A 20,321-nucleotide genomic window follows, 5' to 3' on the forward strand; every position below is an offset into this window, starting at 1 on the left:
ACCTCTTTAGATAATTAGGCTCTTGATGATGAAAACTGAATGAATACTAACCAAAAAAAACAAGCTAAGCACTTAGAAACAAGCTAGCGGCATCTCTGCTCGCATCCGATCCTCACATCCTGTATCCGCAGAAATGTGTGTGTTAGGTCTGTTTGGTTTGGAGGGGAAGAAGCCTCTGTGGATCATTTAAATTCTGGTAAAAACCTCAGGAAAGATGTTAATTAAGGCTCATTTTGAGAAGTGGTTTGTAAAGTTTTCAGCCTGGCTGCTGCTCCTGCATTGCTCTCTGTACAATGACGCAGCTAAAACAAAAGTGCACGACTAGACTGACAAAATGTGAATCAACCCCGGGTCTTCTCATTTGTCCACTTCAGGGAACAACCATAGATAGATTAACATTTCAATTGAATAATTAATAGGTGTCACCATACCTGGGACTGAGATCTGGGGGTGCGAAGCAGGTCACAGTGGGGATTAGCAGCTGTGAAGGCTTTTGCTCAGCTCCCGACTCTCCTTGTGTTGACGTTGAAGCCGGTGCTGGGGCGCCTGTAGGGGTGCTGTGCTCTTTCTTTGAGGGCGGCTGAGGGGACGGGCTCTGCCCGTGGAAGCCCCGACTGAGGTTGGGCGAACGGCAGCGCCGCAGGGCGTTGAACTGCCGCAGCTCGTCCCCTAGAAGGTTCCCCAGGGAGGTGCGGCGGACGGGGCTGCTGAAGCTGGGCAGCAGGAGGTTGCGGCGGGAGCGGGTGGCCGGAGAGAGGTGGAAGGAGTCGTCCGGATCGTCGCCTTTTGTTTCGATGATGGAGGGGAGTCTGGGCTCCTGCAAACAGAACATGCAACAATAGTTACTGCTTAATATAAAATGTGAACTTATCCTAAAAATGCCTGTTTTGTCTAAATGAGGATTAAAATCCGGTTAGAGCAGCTGTGCGATTCAGAAATACTGGAATGATTAGATTTCTTATTTAACCCCCCTTAAAACAACAGCTTTTATTTTGAAGGCTGCTGATAAAGAGCAACAATTGTGTCATTAAGATTGTAATGAGTTCCAGCTGATGATATTTTAATCGCATTAGTTTAATCCTGTTAAAAATCTATTCCGCTCTAAGCATGGTCGCTCTGTGTGCTTGTGCGGAAACACAATTGCTTTCATATTAGGTGGAACTTAACAGAGCAGGCGACCACTGTGAACAACATTTTAATAATAGAAAAACATGGCAGGAAGATAAGCAGACGGCGCGTACTGTAGTGAGAACAGTAGCTCATAAGGTTTTCTCATTAGAAGAGCTACTGACCCAGTTAGCGAGCTAACTCCAGGGACTAAACTACTCTCTGTGATCCAAATGAGTTTCAACCTGTAGGGGAAGTCCTTGTCGAACCCACCCTCAGCGATCACAAGCAATACTGTGCGTCCCAGAAAAACACAAGGGGGTTCACACTGAAACACCAAGCACATGCTACTAACAGGCACTGACATGCAAGACACGACTGCACTCTTTAACACAATGGAGCTGTGGTCCCTGCCAGTTTAAAAGAATCACATGCTTTGTGAGTTTAGTGCATCTCAGAGGTGTGTTAACAAAGCATGCAGTGTGAGAAAAACTAAGAATGAAGACACCTCTGAGAGAAGAAGACGGCTGAATTTGAACTGAACTCACGTGGGAAAGCCGGGGTGACCTTGAAAACCTGCTGAGGCCCTGCAGGAGCAAAAACACAAAGCTACAGGGATCACAAATGACAGCCTCGGGTGGAATATATTTATTTATTCTAATTTAGATCCTCTTTGTTTAACCTTGAAAGTTCAACAGTGGAGTCTTCGGAAATCTAAAGGCTCCCTCAGGAGTTTAGCACTTTATAAAAACACATTTAGGGGGGAATTCACTAAGAACGAATAGCACCATAAATTGCGCATCATTTGCCCCCGCTATCTGCTCTGTCTCAAGGTCTGATTCACAAAGCAAACTGCGCTGATGATATTCAAGCGCGAACACGCCCTTAAAGTTCGCAGATCCGTGCAACAGCAGCTCGTCCTTATAATCCTTGTCATGAGTAATGGCTCCAAAGTGTTCCCATGTGCTGGGGTTGAGCCTCGCACAGCCCCGGACTGATTGGCCTCCTGATTATAATAATAATGACAATATATTATTAACATAATTGACTGTTTTTTTGATCACACAAAAGGTGTAATTGTAATCATGGTCACTGTAAACTCAGAGCGTGACAGCCCTTATAATACTGCCCCCACCAGCTCTCTGCAGACGGTAACATTTTCACTCTAACTGCGCGGTGCTTTTTGCCACGACGCTCATTTGCATAGAAAATTGGACAAACGGCACCGCAGCACAGAGACTCTGTTTGCTCTGCAGCGCACTTTGGGGTGCATTCAACCCTCTGCGTGTGCTCAGAGAATGAGGCGGAGTCTTTTTGTGTCTCCTGCACAGGTTTTGCAGGCGCAAAAGCGGCGCAATCCTTTAGTGAAATCCTCCCTCAGTATTTCAAATCCAGCATTTGTTTTCATCCATGTTTACTGTTTTGCTCTTCCTCTTCTTCCCCGTCTTAGCTGGCACATTGCAGCATATTGTGGTGTGTCACAACCCCTAGTTGATCAATGTAACAACGATGGTAGCACTATAATGCGTGCACATATAAGGGCTCTTTTGTGCATGATTTGATCACAAAAAGCAGACAGGGAAGTTTTGAATTTCGTAACTGCAAAATACAAGCTACTTATAAACTGTGGGACTCCCTAACTGTAGAGCTTCCCTTTTGTCATTTTAAATGGCCGTGGCCTGTTAAAGCCTTTGCTCCATAAGCTCATTCACATGACTGTTAACCATGTCTGTGGATAAATTGCTAGTAGCATAAACACCAGCTGCATGGCAAATGAAACTGTGGTTGTGTGAACTTTTCCGTCATGTGTGAAGAATGTGCCACTGAGAACACTAGCCAGTCTGCCGCTCTGCCAGTATAGTGCCAGGAATACTGTTTGATGCACAAAGCCAAATCAAAATTTCATCCTTCACTGAAGCACAAAACTAAGTTTAGTATCATCACCAATTTAAGGCAGTTAAAGCTAAAATATCCCCCTGTATATAAAACATCTATGCGGACGGTTACGTTAGATGCAAATTATTGAGTCTATTCAAGTTAGGGACAAATTCTCCGCATGAGATAAACGAACCCTGGAGCAACACGAAAGGATTGGAATGATGAAGTTAATTGAACATCAATATCAATTAATGCGGCACTAATACCAGCAGTGTCCCACATAGCAAAATGGGTTTGCAGGGAACAATTGAAGGACTTTCTGTGACTCAAATGCGTGAGCGAATGTGTAACAGATCCTCTTTCAAAATGGCAATCATGTGCACATGAGGACGGGCTTGTTAGGTAGGGTGAATGGAGTATTTTCTGACTGTGTACATGGTCAATTTAGTTGTATTAGAGCAACCTTTTAAACCAATTTTTAATGGTGGAAAAATCTGCATTATTGCGTAAATCTGTTTGAAAAAATGTGTTTATAAACTGGTTTTAGTGGGAAATTTGTGACGGAAACCACCTGGGATAGTTGAGCTCCTCTCAGTACTCATTTAACCCACCCACATATATACTGTATATACTCACATTTAGCTCATCTAGATCCTATCGTTCATTTTTTCTGTACTCCAACCCTTGGTTAGCAGTTAGCAGTGGCTGCCTCGATCAACTTTGATAAGCTGTAAGCGGGGCTGAATGATCCCCCATCACTGGACTGGCCAGCTTCTTCTTCACACTCTGGGAACACACACTACTTTAACGCTCCCTGCGGCGTATGGTGAATTTAGTCCAAGAAATTTTGATTCATTGTTGGCTCTTCCCACTTTGGACCAAAGACAGTAGAGTGATTTCTTAAGAAATAAGCCATTCATCTTTAAATAAGTGCCTACTAATTAACAATAAACAGCAACTTTATTAACAGTTATTTAACCTTATCTACAGTCAGCCACCTTATGAATGAAAGTCCATTATCCACTCTCTTTTAGCTCTGGTTTTGGTCTCAACCAACCAACAAGCTAGTTGCTAGCTGCTTCCACCCTGCTGATGCTAAGCAGGTAGTATACAGCAGGTTTACAGAGCTTCGGCACGGGAAGCAGCAAAACAGCCCAAAGAGAGCGGTATATATGGAGTGGAATTTGTTAACTCATATGACTGATAAAGGTTTGAGTTGTCCCGACACAAAAATTCACACTTTAAGCAACTTGAAAGCCGGATACAATGGTGTCAAAAAACTTTGTGTCTATTTGGAGTTTTATTATAAAAAAAAAAAAGGAGTGAAGCTTTAACTTTTAGAATTTAATTGCCACTACAGTAATAAAAGCTGCCAAAAAAACAACTATTTCCATCTGTCCATCTGGGTTTTCCCCTTTAGATAAAATAAGAAATCCCTTTTGGATACTTCATACTGTAATAGGCATCCCTACAATCTGTTTATCTGGCAGAATTTCACTACAATTGACTGATTGCTGTACAGTCAGCGCACAAGTGTCTCTTGAGCGTAAAAGGACCTCCCATCCCACAACAGCTGATGAGACCAGTACGATTGTGTGTGCGTCATGAGTCTGTGGTACCTGGCAGCGCCACCAGGTAGCTTAGCACTCCTTCATCCTATCAGAGGGGTGCTGGTGCCCTGGCTTTGAGCGCTAAACTCTGAGCAGATGGTGTGAAAGAAGAAGGAAGCTAGTATTCGTGATCAGCCGAGCAATAAATGCCTTCTTACATCAGAATTAAAGACGAATAACTCTAGTAACATATGTGCAAATAAGGCATCTGTACACCTAAACATTCCTTGTCTGGAGAAATCTTTTGAAAGTTTTTTCCAGGGTTCTATTAAGTGCAACCTTAAAGGAGCAGTTCTCCCCTGGAAAAAGCCACTGTCAGTCAAAGCTGGTGTTCTCTGTAATCGATAGAAGCAATAATATTTGAAATTGGCGCCATAGCTGTGGAGAAAGTTGTACAAACAGCTTGTGGTTTCATCCATACTACATTCCTACAACACCCAGCGTGCATTGCGCCCCTCCCTCTAAAAGGAACGGCCCAGTGAGAGAGGCTGGAGTGAAAAACTACTGTTTCGCTCCAGGCAATGACTCTGAAAACAATCTGAAATAGGACGAGAATATACCGGTGGATCGTCTAAAAAATCTTCAGGTCTGCAGTCTACATTTCAAACCTGACGATTTTGAACGAGACATGACATCGGAGGCGGGCGTCCTAGATTGAGGAAGTGTAGTTTAGCGAGCTCCCTGGCCTCCGCCAGATGACGCGTTTTACGTAGACTGGCGGAGGTTTGGAGAAGCTGATTGCGTCCTCCAAAGGCACAGAGCAGGTTGCTCTTCCATATTGGCATTAGCTCCCCATGATATCATGATAGGACTGACATTGGAAAGCAGCGAACTGGCCCTTTAATGGCCTTGATAATACAGCTGAAGCTGGTTTCCCTCAGCCTGACTGATACAAAGACATCTGATAACGAGCCTCGCGGCACAGACATCCTGTTCTTGTTCTTGTTCTAAACCAACCAAACAGACAAAAAATACATCAATGAATAAATAAATAGAAGGCCTGTGGGAACACAAGAGAATGCTCTGTGCAACATGTTTGAGACTGACAATACGGATGACATTGGGAGGTCCTCGGGGGGCTTTGTCAGTCACACATCAGTAACATTTTGGCAGTAATTTGTTTTGATCAGACAGTTGAACAACATGCAATACGAATCAGCCACTAAACTTTGTCTAACTGCTCCTTTAATGATGGAATTATGCATTTTACGGCCTTAAGCTGCATCTATAAACAGATTATATAACAATGCCCGTAAAGAGTGGCTACACGTGTACCATCAACAGGTTCTTTCTCTCCACAGAGCGAAGATTATCCCGCCTTACGTAATGCTTTCTTAAATAACTGTTAGTGCCATCAGGCTGCACCGAGAGGAGGTCAGTGTCTGGGTGTAATGTCATCCCGCTGTGCTTTGGGGTGGCAACAGGGAAGCGATACGGCTGCCTGACAGTAGCACCCACGCATAGTAATTGGTGTGACAATCAAGCCACCAACAGGCCTTTGGTCGCTGTGGTAGAACAAGTGTCAAGGAGAGTGACAAAGGCACCTTATGGGGTACAAATGTGTTGTCTGCTGCGCTTTATGCTCTAGACCGCAGCCGGACAAAAATAGGGGGGTGATGGTGACGCTGTAGACAAATGCATTGATTTTAAACATCACAATGGCTACTTTTTACATGCTAGTTTTAAAAAATCCACATGTAGGTTAGATACTGGATAGAGGTTGGTCTTGGTATGGACTCAGGCCCAGGCATACTGAGCTTAAGTTTTGGGAGTTAGGATTTAGAAACTGAGTCTTAAAGTTGTGACAATGAACCGTAGAGACATATCTAACCACCACTAGTTTTCTGCGTGAGTGTGTGTTTCGTACCTCGTCCTGGCTGCCCTCCCGCAAGTTGTAGGTGAGGTTTTTGTGGATGTCGGAGGCAAACACACTGCCGTACTCAGGGTACAGCTCCAGCACCTCTCTGAGGCCGCGCACGCTGATATACTGCAGGTCGCAGTAGGTCAGAGCCTTCACATCAGCATTGGTCTTTATCACCTGCTCTGCTCCCGGCAGGTCGGAACCAATCAGGTCTCCTTTTCCTAATAAAAGAAAGAAATATTCACTCTCTCGCTCCCCATTACATGCACCTTTAACACAATGCTGCTGAAGTCACTTGACCGCAATTACAGACCTAATATCGCCAGCACCATGCTGTCTTTCAGCACCTCCAGAGACCCGGAGCAGACAAAGTAGTTGGCATGCAGCGCGTCGCCCTGACGGATGAGGTACTCCCCGGGGACGCAGAATGAGGTTTTTATATGAAGAGAGAGCGAGCGCAGACAGCCACGGCTGGCTCCCTTAAAGACCGGCAGCTGGAGGATGTCCTTATTTAGATGCATGGCGATGTCGGCCCGCAGCTCATCAGGGAAGTCGTGCAGGAGCTGGGGGATGTGTGTGACAGATGTAATGAGGTGTGACAGTGATTGGTAATTAGGGAATGGACTGTGTTGCCACCAGTTACCCTCTTTCGAATCTCAATAAAATGTCACTTGACGGCGTACGTGCAGCCTTGTGTTGTGAAAGATCATGAACACTTCATCGGCACAGGGTTGTGAGTTGATTGTCGAACACATTTAAGAGCTCAAACATCATCTTAACAGACAGCACTTTGTACAAAAGTATTACATGATAACAACCAGGAGGGGGACTCCTACCTCATTTGCATCTATTCCATTGTTGACAGACCACGTGGTCTGGAAGTACTCCAGCATGCGTTGTTTGAGCTGCTGGGGCAGACGGTGGACACGGATGAAGTCCTTGAGGTCCTTCATTCGAGTGTGGTAGAGAGAACGCCTCGAGTACATACGCTGGATGATGGCCGTCACGTTGCCAAACACCAGGGCGTGCATCAGCGCTGTGTGAGAGATTAAACAAAAACATGAATGATAGTAAATGACCATAGAATCGTTTTGCATATCACTATTTAAAGAGGTTGAATTGCAACTCTTTAAGGTGACTTTTCCTGCCTTGAAAGAAACATGAATTTATATTGATTACTACCAAATTACTTACACTTGTTACCCTTTATTTTCTCAATAGTGTTAACAGGGCCCACAGCAATTTAGAGCTACATTTGTTTCACTGTTCTGACAAGCAGCCTGATTAAAAAACAAACACAGTAATGATCCTCAGGGTTGTTACACCAATAATTACCACCTCAGCTAAAATAGTCTGTTTTTGGTTAACAAAGATGGCAGCAAGCTGCGCCTTAAAGGCCAGCCAAACCATCCAACCCACTTCCTGCTGAATTTCATGCTCTAGCGTGCTGAACACAAGGCACTGCTGTGCCAGGACGCCAGAGGGAGAGTGTACCCTGGTGTAAGACATACCGCCGACGAGCATGGTACAGATGGAGAAGATCTTCTCGGCATCGGTGTTGGCACAGACATTGCCAAAGCCCACACTGGTCAGGCTGCTGAGGGTGAAGTAAAGGGCAGCGATGTAGGAGCTGCGCACCGTCGGGCCGCCCACCGTGCTGTTGATGTACGGCGTCTCCAGACGTTTGCCCAGCTCATGGAGCCACCCTTGAATGTAGAGGTAAAGGGTGAGGGATCGGTTTTAAAAGTTTATGTTTGTGAATCGCCTAGATCAAAGTGGCAGGATGAGTGTCGCAAAATCCGGTTAAAATGTTTGTGTGAGTCAGGAAGACATTTTCAGCAGTGTCAGGAGGCTGGCATATCAGTGTGGGGCAGAGTAGAATTAGATTGACCCCTCCAGGGATATATAAGGCCAAGTGTTAATTAGCAGGTATGACCTCACCTCCCTAAAGACAGAGAATACTAGCCCAAAAGTGTACACAGTCGTACACACACAAATAAATAATAATGCACAGAAAACTGGACCGGATGTTTGATTCTGATGTTGCTGTTTGATCTCTCTGAGGCACTTTTGTAAATAATAAAACAAGTCCTCAGACATTGCTTATTTATAGAAAAGCCAGCAAGCTTCTGATTATTTTTTGGTCCCCCTGTTGAACCGTTTTCAAACAGCGACGGAAACGACACATCAGTGTGTTGCTTCCTAGCTTTTGATCTGGTTTCAGACAGTCCTCATTAGTATGGTGTTCGCCACCATCTCTCCGCTGAGCAGAACTAGACATCCCAATAGGTTAGCCAAGTCTATTTATAGCCGAGTGTGGACACAACAAATGTCTACTCACTATATCGCCAAAATGTAATCTTATTTGTTGGTGTTTTTGCCCGTTTGAAGAAGGAAATAGAAGACTAGGAAAGCACATATGGGTACTGAATCAAGGCTGGGCAGTTGGCTCTGCGCCCAAGCTGTGAAATTAGCAGTCTAATTATATGTTAGATGTATTTCCCGTCAGAAGACGATGAATAAATGATGGCACATCAGTTGGAACTATTACTTCATTTATCCTTAACAGGGAAAAGGTTATTTTATTAACTCCAAACGTGACCTTCACACTTCACAGCTTCAGCGAGGCTTCAATCAGACTCACCGATGTCCCAGGTGTCGTTGGTCTCTATCTCCTTGCGTCCAATCATGTACCAGATGCAGGCCATCCAGTGTGCCAGCAGGGCAAACACAGACATCAGTAAGGTCAGCACCATGGCGCTGTACTGGGAGTAGCGATCCAGCTTCTGAAGGAGGCGGAGGAGGCGCAGCAGGCGGACAGTTTTGAGCAGGTGGACCAAGGAGGTCTGAAGAGGAGAGGCCAGAAAGGGGACAGGGAGAAGAAGAGAGAAAGTAAATCCCTCTTCCTGGAAAAACTCTTTGACAGTACATATACACAGCTGAATTCAACAGCTTGGACAAACTGTTTTTTTCCTCAAACAAACATGCCTATCAGATGTGTTTCCTGACGCTATATATATTTCAGGGAGAGTAGGTATACAGGTCATTAAATTGCTGCCTATGTCAGCAGTCACAGAGGGCAGGTCTAACATGTTGTTGCACAGTTGCACTCACCACTGTGATGTTGAAGGCATACAGCAGGTCAAAGGGCAGGGCGGCCACCAGGTCCACAAAGAACCAGGTGGTGGCGTAGTGAATGCAAATGGAGCGTGACTCGTACACCACCTGCCCCGACTGGCTCACGTAGGTGGTGCGGAAGTTTAGGATCATGTCTGCAAAAAAGACAAAAAATATTCATTTGTTTATTTGATGCATACTTTAGATCAGTGGCTTTTTTTCAATAATGTACCCCTTTTAAGATCTTTTTATAGGTCCAATACCCCCAGACCAGCGCAAAATATTTTTGTTAGAACACTGCAGCTGGCTTATTTCTCCCTGCTAAAAGGCACAAACCTTCAGAGAGAGTACAATGACTCCTCCTGCTACTGACGGTGTTTTGACGGCTCTGTTTTTGCTTTGTTTTTTACTTCTCTCCCTGTGTTTTCAGATGCATCTCTGCCCCTTTTCAATCACTTTTCTTGGTTTTAGTCTGTCATTTAATATGACAAAACAAACACAAAATTGAACATCACTATTTTTGTGGATGGCAGTTAACAAGTGCACTGAAAATAGGAACATAACAGCCTGGCTGGAGCATAAGCCAGCTGTCATTGGGTGAGGGGGGGGGTACATCCTGGACTGACCGCCAGTCAATCACAGGGCTGACACGTAGAGAGAGACAACCACTAACGCTCACACCTACGGGCAATTCAGAGTCACCAATTAACCTAATGAGCATGTCTTTAGACTGTGGGAGGAGGCCGGAGGGAACCCGCGCAAGCACGGGGAGAACGTGCAAACTAGGAACCTTTCTAGCTCTGAGCGGACAGCGCTAACTGCTCCACCCAAACTTGCATTGCCATTTTTTTTACTGAAATTATCATTATCAATTTTTACAAATAAACTAAGATTAGATAGACATATTTTTTTGGTAGGCATATTTCAATTAACATTTTTTTTTAAATCACAAGAACCCACTGCAGTTCTCCAAAGTATCCCTCGCAGTAATAGTACCCCTGTATGAGAAACACCGCTCCAACTAAACCTCGATGTTTTAAATTCACACTTGAAAATATCCAATTGCAACAGGGACGTGCACCGTAAATGTAAAAAAAAAAAACCAATACATATTTTTAGAACTAAAATATGCATGAGTGGCTAAAGCCAAATTTCAGCCTAACTAAGGAAAATATGAATCAGCTGGAATATGTCATCGTTTTGAAGCGTCAGCAAGTCTGCTTAATTGATCATCTAACCTCTGTGTCAGAATGTGACCAGCACGGTCAGACTGCCTCTCTCTCTATGTGTGTTTGTGTGTGTGTGTGTGTGTGTGTGGCCAGACAAAGCGAGCCCTCATCTGTCATCCAAGCTGTCGATATTTGCTGAGATGATTGCTCATCACTCAATACAAATTTCAGTTATGACAAGCTGAAAGAAAACGAAGGCAGAAAAATAAAAGAATGATTTTGGGATTTTAAAAAGCACACGCGGCTCTACTTTATGAAGCCGTTTCCATTCTCTGATTATGCTTTCCAACAATAAGAAACTTCAAAAGAAAAATCACCAACCCCTTTTCTGTAATGTCGAGGGACTTGGCCATCTGACATAAACTCACTTCAATCCCTTGTTTATATACACCAAGTGGAGCATGTTGAGGATCAGGCTACAGATATAGTACTCTTTTATATCTTTGGTTCAAGCACATCATTTCATCCCTTGGGTGCTGTCCTATGGAGGCATCATCAACTGGGAGAAATCCCTGGTAGAGACCAGACATACTGAAGGGACTACAAAACCCAGGTTGCAGGGAACTGGGGGCGCTATCAAGGGAAAGGGATACAGCGCTTGTTGCGCTGTTGCCATAGGAGGCGACAGTGGCAAGAAAAAGTTGTGTAATCAGGAAGCCATGTCTTTCACACACTCACCTACAATAAAAAGCATCTCCACTGCTATGTCGCTGACGATGGTGGAGCGAGCAGCTGTGACTGTATCTTCGTACGGCGTAAAGCTGACGTTGTAGGGCACCGTGACAGCTACATAGAAGGTTGCCAGCAGGATGAGCCAGTCCCACAGGGCTTTGGACACGCTGTAGTGGAGCAGAATGAAGCGCGACTTCTGCACTGCCGCCACCTTGTACTCCGGGATCGTCGGCTTGTCCATCATACTCTACAAGAAAACACATAGATGCAGATTTTTGTTTTTAACTCTAACTCTTACAGCCTCTTGAATGTCAAATTGATAAATAAACAAAAGCCCGTTAGAGAAGCTGCATAAATGAATAACTTGATAACCAGATGGTCACGAAGTGGAGTGCTGGGAAAATAAATGATAATCAGAAGGATGTTACGGTGCCAAGATTCTGCAGAAACAGACAATATAAATGTCAGCACCCTCTTTTATGCTCTGACCGCCGATGATTCAGAACATTTGGCAAGTCAAGTGACACAGATACGGTAATAACGCTGGTTATCTAGTCTTGACAGTCTCTTATATGCTGTGATAAACCTTTTAAATGGCCGTGCATTAACAAAGCAAGCTGACAAAGACAGGGCGGTGGTCAGTGAGGGGGAAAACTTATTACCAACAATGGCCAATGATAATTTCATACATGACTTGGCTTTGGCTTTACTTCATCCTGAGAAATGCAATTAGTGCTCTAAGTCTCCGGTGCCACATCAGCTGAGCCATTATAAGGAAATGAGAGGAACTACGACCATGAAGTGCTTTTATTTTTGAAAGGCATGCCTATTTATTCCACTCGTTTAATTTTTTTATTGGGGAAATCCAATTGCATGGAGTATAAATTGCTTTTTCTGATGGGTTTGGGAGACCATTCGGCACATAATGAGGCTGCGGCTCGCCAAATGGGGCCGTGCACTTGGCACGTAATAGCCTAAACCGTGAGACAGGACAAGTGAGGAGGAAACAGAGAGAGGGAGATAAATGAGAGGTAATCCATCCTCGAACAATGTGCTCACTTCACAAACAGGTGTGGGGAGGCTGGATAATGAAGTCTTAACCTGAGATTGCCTTGTAAGGACTCCAAAGCGGCCTAGTTCTCTTAGATGGAATTGACTGACTATCTGAAATAATTGGGACACAATGGGCTGCCTTTTCTTGTACTTCAAAATAAGAGAATGACAGAGAACAATGGCACACCCTACTGAAAGTATGAAGAAAATTATTCAAGTGAAACAACTGTATCGATTGTTGCTGCTTGACATCAGTCATCTGTTTTCTGTGGCTGTCATGACTTTTGGAACCACTCTAGCAGAAAGACCCTGCTGACTGTCATAAACAGCTGTGACGACGTCAATGCTAGCTGAAGCGATGTCAGCAAAAGCTGTCACTGCTACTGTTTTTTTTTTCTTTTTTTAATTCGCCTTACATCACAGAGGTCAGAGAGCCAACCGACCTTTAGCGCTGGAGGCGATCGGACCAGCACATCCGAATGATTAGAAAAAGAAAAGCTCAGCCACGGTGGGGACACATGGGACAGCATGGCACACAGCTACAGCTGGATTTCACACTTCATTATCTCACAGTGTTGCCAAGAGCTTACTGTTGTAACTACATCTCCCAGCATACTTTGGGCTTGAGCCGTGATAAAAGCCTTTCCTTGATGGGAGCAAAAATGAGGACATACCAGTTAGCCACTCTAAGTTGACTCTGTTATGTAACATTTGGATGACTACACTTATTATGTTGCAGCGTCATCTGCCATTTTAACATACTAAACTGCTTTACAAAGAGAAAAACATTGAAATAAAAGAAAAATCAGGTCAAGGAGTATGAGCTTTTTGTTTATCAGTCACCCAAAGAAGTATTTGCGACATAACTTCACCTCCACATTGCATTATTTTTACTCTTTCATAGCTCTTTGACGAGTGCATCAGAGCGAAAAAAAAAGGCAATAGCGGCTCTCCTCTGGGAAATGCTTGAAATCAAGTCAGAGCTGCTTGTCAGCGTGCCTTGGATTGGTTACAGTAGCTAATACACTCATGGGCTGACAGCCTTGAAACTGCCAGAACAGAGAAAACAACAACTCAGTTAGTATGAGAATGAAAAATTCAAGCTGAAAATGTTACGGAGGAGGTGATGTGGTGTGTGGTAGACCATTTAAAAAAGCATGCAACCTCTGCAGTACAAAAAGTGCTGTGGAAGTGTGAAACTTCTGGATGTCTCTGTATTTTAAATCATTGACACCTTGAGCAGAAACTTGCTATCTGTCTCTCTGTCTATGTTTTTGTGGCTGTGCTCCTATCTTAAGATCTATAGTCAGGATGGATGTGGCTGGAACATGAACACATTGTTAGTGAGCTTCTACTGAGAGACACGGAGACAAAGTGAGAGAAAGGCGGAGGGGGAGACAGACAGAGAGGAAGGAGAGCAGAATGGGAAAAATATAGTCGGAGTAGGAGGATGCCAAGTATTTTTGAGCCATTACTTAAGTAAGGCAGCAGTTCATGAGTGTAAAAATACTCTATTGCAAGTTAAAGTTCTACATTTAAAATCTAGTATGAATGAGGTATTATTATTAAAACATATTCTTTGAACATTGTCATTTAATCTGTGGCAATGCATCATGTTTACCTATGTTTATTGATCAAAGATTTTATAAATAAAAATCCTTATCTGTTCCATTAGTGCAATAAAAAGAACATATTTCCTTCTGCATTGTAGAGAAATCTTCGAAAGTAATGAAGTCCTCGGGTGAAGTACAAGTAGCCTACTTTTAAACTGAAAATGTAAGCATTAAAAGTTGGAGTGGATGTTTGAGCTTAAGTGGATAGAAAGAGGAGGCAGAGAGATAATTTAAAAGTAGAGGAAAATGGGGTCTACAGAGCGACAGACAGACAATATGGGGAGAGACAGCAGGATCCAGAGGGATGAAGCCAAAAGGAGATGAGGTTAGAGTGACAGATGGAGAGGGAGAGAAAACGTGTAAATGCTGCAGTGAAAGAGAGAAAGAAAACGCTGGTTGAAGCTGAAAACGCTGGTTGAAGCTAAAAACATCGGAAAGGGAGGATGAGACATTAAAAAACAGCCGTCAGTTTAATTTCTCAACTTCTTATTAAAAAAATAACCTTTTGTATGTTAATGGCTTGGCCAATTCTCCTGCAGTGGCATAATTAACTTCACACATTGCTAAATCACACATGCTTTGTCGTCCCTAGTGGACGTGGTCGGCTCGTGGAGTTAGTGGTTAACTAGCTAACGATGGCTAGCTAGTTAGCTATTATTTCAGGGCCACTGACAGAACACCTTACAAGTAAATGACTGTATTTTATCGACCTACTTACCCAAGATAAAATGTTGAAAAGGTTATCCATTTTTTCCCTGTACTTTTTTCTCTCGTATATCGAACTTAATTTAGCTAATACTAGCGAACTCATTGTCTTAATGGCTAATGCAGTTGCCATGGTTACCAACAGTCCGCACAAGAAAGTCGTCTGAACTTACTTTTTTAATATATAAGTTAAATATAATCTGCTATTTAGCTATGTTCTTTTTTAAAGTCGTTCTCTTTACTTATTAACTATGCCTTTCAAATGTAAGAATTTAATAATTATTTTCTTTGTTAATAGGTCTCTGTGCTGCGAACGGTTAAAACTAGCTTAAAGATGAAACTAGCAATTCAGGAACGACTTGGAAATACGTGAATAATAAATGACATAACTCTCAAGGCAAATGTATCAGGATATCTAAATGTATACAAATGTTTGTATAAATACATCAATCAATAATGTGTGAATTTGTATAAACGTTTGATAAAATAGATTAAAATCAATTAGGAAAAAATATATAAATAACACTTCATAATGTTTGATCTTATAATGAGGAATTTAAGATGGAAATACAGTAAGTGGTTAGTATAGTAACCTTTTTAGCCGTCTATGCTTTTCTAAGATTTTCATCTCTATTAAAATTTGACTTTTAGTGGCACTAACTATTAGAGTATGTGGTATTAAGAGGGCATGAAATTAAATCTGAAGGGTACTTGCAGAAAGAGTCTAGTGAAATTGTGTGGGGAAAAAATGGAGAAAATTGCTGCTCTAGAACAGCTGAGTGATTGACTGAGCGTGCATTCATATTATAATGAAACAACTCGTGTCCTTATACATATCAGAAATGTGTGATCATGTGAACTGCACATATAGGCTACATAATGCATAATGCAGAGGGTATGGTGTGTGGAAAAACCCAACAAGACTGCACGTGAACGTTTTATTTTGTGTTGTCATTATTGCTTTGAATCTCATTCTTATTCATCCTGCATTGTATCTGTTTGACGCAGGTGACAGGTCTGCAAGATAAAGGACTTCCAACATAACTGAAAAAATCGCTAGACACAGTTCAATGAGCCGTCAAAGACCCAGATAAACAAAACAACACCTTACAGAATACATCTGATTTGTATTCTAACCGGTAGATGTTTTTGTTTTGCATCCAATAAAGGCAGGTTTCCCACTTTTAATATGCTACATCATCACAGGTTGGTTCTGAATGTGTGCTGAAAATAATGATCTGCATGCTACCTACACTCCCTAAGGTTACAAATAAATTAGGCAAAACGCCGTCTTGTATTCCCCTCTTCTGCATGGAACAACAGTTTTTCTGTCATTGATATCCCTAGATTTTATTTTTTTTTACATCTTATTTGTGAGAGAAACTGTGTTGATGTGACATATCAGCCTCCTCCTGAGAGTCCCTGAATAAAATTTGAATGATAAATGTTGCTGCATCTGATTCAGACTGTGTTGACGCTCGGCCATATGTTTGTCTCAGCGCTCCTCGGAGGGCGAGCCATCATTTACGGTCTGCTGTACATGTGTGAATGTTTCTGTGGGAGTGCATGTGTGTGCACTACTGGAACAGGTGCGCGGTATGGTGTCAGCGCACGGTGCCATCTGTAAGTAGGTGTGATTGGAAGCAGGGAAGCGGGAGGTCTGGCAAACAGGGGGGAGGGTATAAATCATCGCCTATTCAGAAAATTTTATAAATGAAATTTTATTAAAACTAAGCGCAAAAATGGTAATGTTTTTTTTTTTTTGACTATAAATTTTCTTTCAGTTTATCGCTGAATTGACTAATTGACTTAATAGACAAATTATTAAAATATCTATAGTTAAAAGTAAATCTTATGTCATCTGAGCCTCTAATTACACTTAAAGGGCCAGTTCGCTGATTTTCAACCTCAGTCCTATCATGCTATTATGGGGAGCTGATGCCATTATGGTAGGAACATTTTTTTTTTTTCGCTCTGTGCCTTTGGAGGACGCTATCCGCTTCTCTAATCTGCCCAGGAAAACCTCTGCCAGACTACGTAAAACACGTCATCTCGTGGAGGCCAGGGAGCTCGCTAAACTACACTTCCTCAATCTGGGACGCCCACCTCTGATGTCATGTCTCGTTCAAAATCATCAGGTTTGAAATGAAGACTGCAGACCTGAAGGTTTTTTAGAGGATCCACCGGTATATTCTCGTCCTATTTCGGATTCTGCACCGCTCTGAGCCATTGCCTGCAGCGAAACGGTAGTATTTCATTTCAGCGTCTCTCGCTGGGCCATTCCTTTCAGAGGGAGGGTCGCAATGCATGCTGGGTGTTGTAGGAATGTAGAATGGGCGAAACCACGAGCTGTTTGTACAACTTTCTCCACAGCTATGGCGCCAATTTCAAATATAATTGCTTCTATCGATTACAGAGAACACCAGCTTTGACTGACAGCGGCTTTTTCCAGGGGAGAACTGCTCCTTTAAATGTGATTATATTTTGATATAAAAATTCTTAAATTAGACTAAAATGCCCTCCTTTTTGGTACCTGACAACATTTGTTATTCTCACTCCTTATTCTTAGAGTCATAAATGATTAGTAGTCTCCAACACAGCAGTTTGTGTATGTATGTGAATTTTAACATGTTTTTACATTATAATTTACCTATGGAAAGTTCTGGATTGCTTTCAGCCCCATGAGATGAAACAACATACTGAAGGACAGGTTTTGGTAGAGACCCAGTTGGTAGCTGAGCCTCTGCAGGGAGCGAGTGGGATTATCTGAAAATGGTGCTCCTCTCAAAAACACAGTCACAGTGTCAGAGAGCAAAACTGGAGCTGGTTCTCATGAATAACACTGACTTTGAGTGTAAGATAATATTCAAAGCCAAGAAGGTTTTTGTTCTGTAAAAATAAAACCACGGTGAGGGTCCATTTCAGCACGACATATTGCCTCTTTAGGTACTTGAAGCACAAAGACTCAGGCAGAATGATACTTACATGGAAAGGGTTAAAAAAAACAATTGAAATCCATGTGGAATTAGATGTTTTTACTCTACATTCTTAGACTATCCAACAGGTTATACACACATACTACGGCTGTGGCTCGGTGGTAGAGTCGGGCGTCTCTCAATTGGAAGGCTGGGGGTTCGATTCCTGACTGCTACAGTCACATGTCGAAGTGTCCTTGGGCAGGACACTGAACACCGAAATAGCTCCCGAAGGCATATCACCGGGTACAAATGTCCATAGATCTGATTGGCGATTGGAACTTAGGCCTTTGCCATAATTTCAATGAAAATCATCTTGTGCCTCTAAACAACCACCCCTCTGCAGTGACCTGGTGTATTGTCCATTTAAAGCCACCATACAACAGCTTCCATGCAAACATCAAACAGCAAGATTACACCTTTCAGGAGACTTAAAATAGGAAGCTCATTTGATGAAGATTCTACTGAGAAAAGCCTGGCTCAAGACTTCCTAACAACTCATCTTTAGATATCAGCATTAATAATTAAAGTTCGAGACTGAGGGCGCTGCGTGTCTACGGAAGCCCAAAACTGCCACGCTAGCACTTTTTTTAATGCTGTTATCGCAAGATCTTGAGTTTATTATCTCAATTAATTTAATAAATCAACCAACTATTATAAGAAAACAAGAGTTAGTGTCCTCACATAGTTTATAATGTTAATTAAAGATCAGGAGTGCCATGTCATCATGCAGCGATGGTATCTTGACGACTGTAGCACCTGATTTAAGCTGAAAATGTTGGACCAAGAAGTTGCTGTTATTGATCAGCTCGTTCAGACGTTAGTACAAATACATCCTCCTCAAAAGTCATGACAGATCTTGAAGGCTGAAATCAGATGTCAGAAAATTGGCCTGAAAATCGTTTTTTAAGCTACCCAAAAATCAGTTGATATTTATCATGTTTTTGCTTTTTTTTGTCTTGTTTTTTGTAATAAAATATCTTTTTTATGCTTATTACAAATCTGCCTTTTGTTCTCTCGAGATAGTGGGATCCATTATCACAATAAATTGAGTTTTTTTTCATCTCAAGTGACCAAAATATAACTGCAAGCAGAGCCATTCTCGGCTTCCATACATGTCTGAGCTCCTGATAATGTCCTTGTTTCTTCTTCTTCTCATAAGAAGTACCAGCAGCTCATTAGGAAGAAAGGAAAAGCTTTCAAAGTACTCACCCCGCCCAGGTTGACCTCTCTTTTGCCTCCCCGTGAAAACTGGCTGGTCAGGTGGTACAACATGGTGCGTCCTCGCTTCCTGGCCTCGCTGAAGTGAGAGCTGCTCTTCCTCCTGCGCCTCTTGTCCTCTGAACCTGCAGCACAATCACTCTGATCAGGGCATGTTAATGGACAGTAATAGTTTTTCCTGCTATAGCTTCTCAAGTAAGAAACAAAAAAACCCCACTAATGTGTACTTGGCTCTTGGCTTTATTTCCCCAGGTATGGTGCTTGGTATTTGTGGAAGACAGCGCCCAGGTTCCACTTGAAGACGCACCGTCGCCCAAATCAAACTCCCCATTGCAAAAACATCGTCTGAGTTCAGTGAACTAACAGCAGCCCAAACAAAACTTCTGGGCAGAAAGTGACAGTGATGAACAAGAGTGCACAGAGAAAATGAACGCCTGGGGCACGGAGGACGGCCTGCTCGTAAATCATCCTCAAAGTAAGCAAACAAGGGGAAGTTTTGTTTTTGTAAACAGGGCTTGAACCTACCGTCCTTTTTGCTGTTGTGGTGCCCTCTTCCATGGCTGTCGGTGATGTCCTTGAACGAGAAGAGAAAGAGGACCATTTCTCCCTTCTCGTTCTTTATGGGCACGATGTCTAACAGGCACCAGAAGGCCATACCTGGAACAAAAAAAACAGACAAGTCAAAAAGCCTGTCAGCTCTCACCATGCCTGAGCCGTGGATACTTGTCAAGTAACGGCGCAGCCTTTCTATTAATACACCTCAACCTCTGGATATGGATCATGTTCTGGAGGATTGTGCACAAAGAGCAAGTGAGAGGGGCTGGTTATGACAAGTCAGACGGGGAAGTAGCACCACAGATCCAAGACCCAGCCATAACCCGGCACGCTCATTAGCAGGAACTGTGCTCTGTCGCTAAACAGATGTTTCACATCTCCTATGGTGTCCCAAGTGGGCTTCTGTATGTGTGTGTGAGAGGTATAGACAAGTAGAGAGAGAGAGAGAGAGAAAACAGTGTCATGTTTTTAGCACAAGGGTAAGGGTGTGAATGCAACATGAGAGCTTTTTGTGTGAGGTTGCTTGAGAGGATTGTGTGTGTGTGTGTGTGCCATGAAAATCCTGCTAATCCTGATCCAGTCAGATATTTGCCAGCTTTAAATCCCATCGCTTCTGTTTCACTTTCTTGTGTCTGAATTGGTTGGGCAACAAATAAATATGTCTTTCCCCTCATTAGTTATAGTGGCACTGCTGGAACTTTTACTTACTTCCTGTAAAAGAAGAA

The 20,321-nt window shown here is 42.9% G+C and overlaps 1 protein-coding gene across 1 annotated transcript in view; it reads right to left on the reverse strand.

The window, feature by feature from the left end:
* Positions 1–20,321, reverse strand: part of LOC138593216 (voltage-gated delayed rectifier potassium channel KCNH4-like) — a 36,076-nt gene that overhangs the window by 4,560 nt on the left and 11,195 nt on the right. Inside the window, exons 3-13 of the mRNA XM_069664121.1 lie at positions 19,567–19,698; positions 19,033–19,166; positions 11,481–11,721; positions 9,571–9,728; positions 9,101–9,302; positions 7,968–8,162; positions 7,293–7,492; positions 6,770–7,019; positions 6,463–6,677; positions 1,656–1,694; positions 432–817 (exon numbers count right to left, since the gene is read on the reverse strand). Coding sequence (XP_069520222.1) covers positions 432–817; positions 1,656–1,694; positions 6,463–6,677; positions 6,770–7,019; positions 7,293–7,492; positions 7,968–8,162; positions 9,101–9,302; positions 9,571–9,728; positions 11,481–11,721; positions 19,033–19,166; positions 19,567–19,698 — 2,152 coding nt within the window. The remainder of the gene's footprint in view (positions 1–431; positions 818–1,655; positions 1,695–6,462; positions 6,678–6,769; positions 7,020–7,292; positions 7,493–7,967; positions 8,163–9,100; positions 9,303–9,570; positions 9,729–11,480; positions 11,722–19,032; positions 19,167–19,566; positions 19,699–20,321) is intronic.

Source organism: Semicossyphus pulcher, unplaced genomic scaffold (genome assembly GCF_022749685.1).
Source record: "Semicossyphus pulcher isolate SPU_LCO1_2020_fin unplaced genomic scaffold, fSemPul1.0.p SCAF_16, whole genome shotgun sequence".
NCBI lineage: Eukaryota > Metazoa > Chordata > Actinopteri > Labriformes > Labridae > Semicossyphus > Semicossyphus pulcher.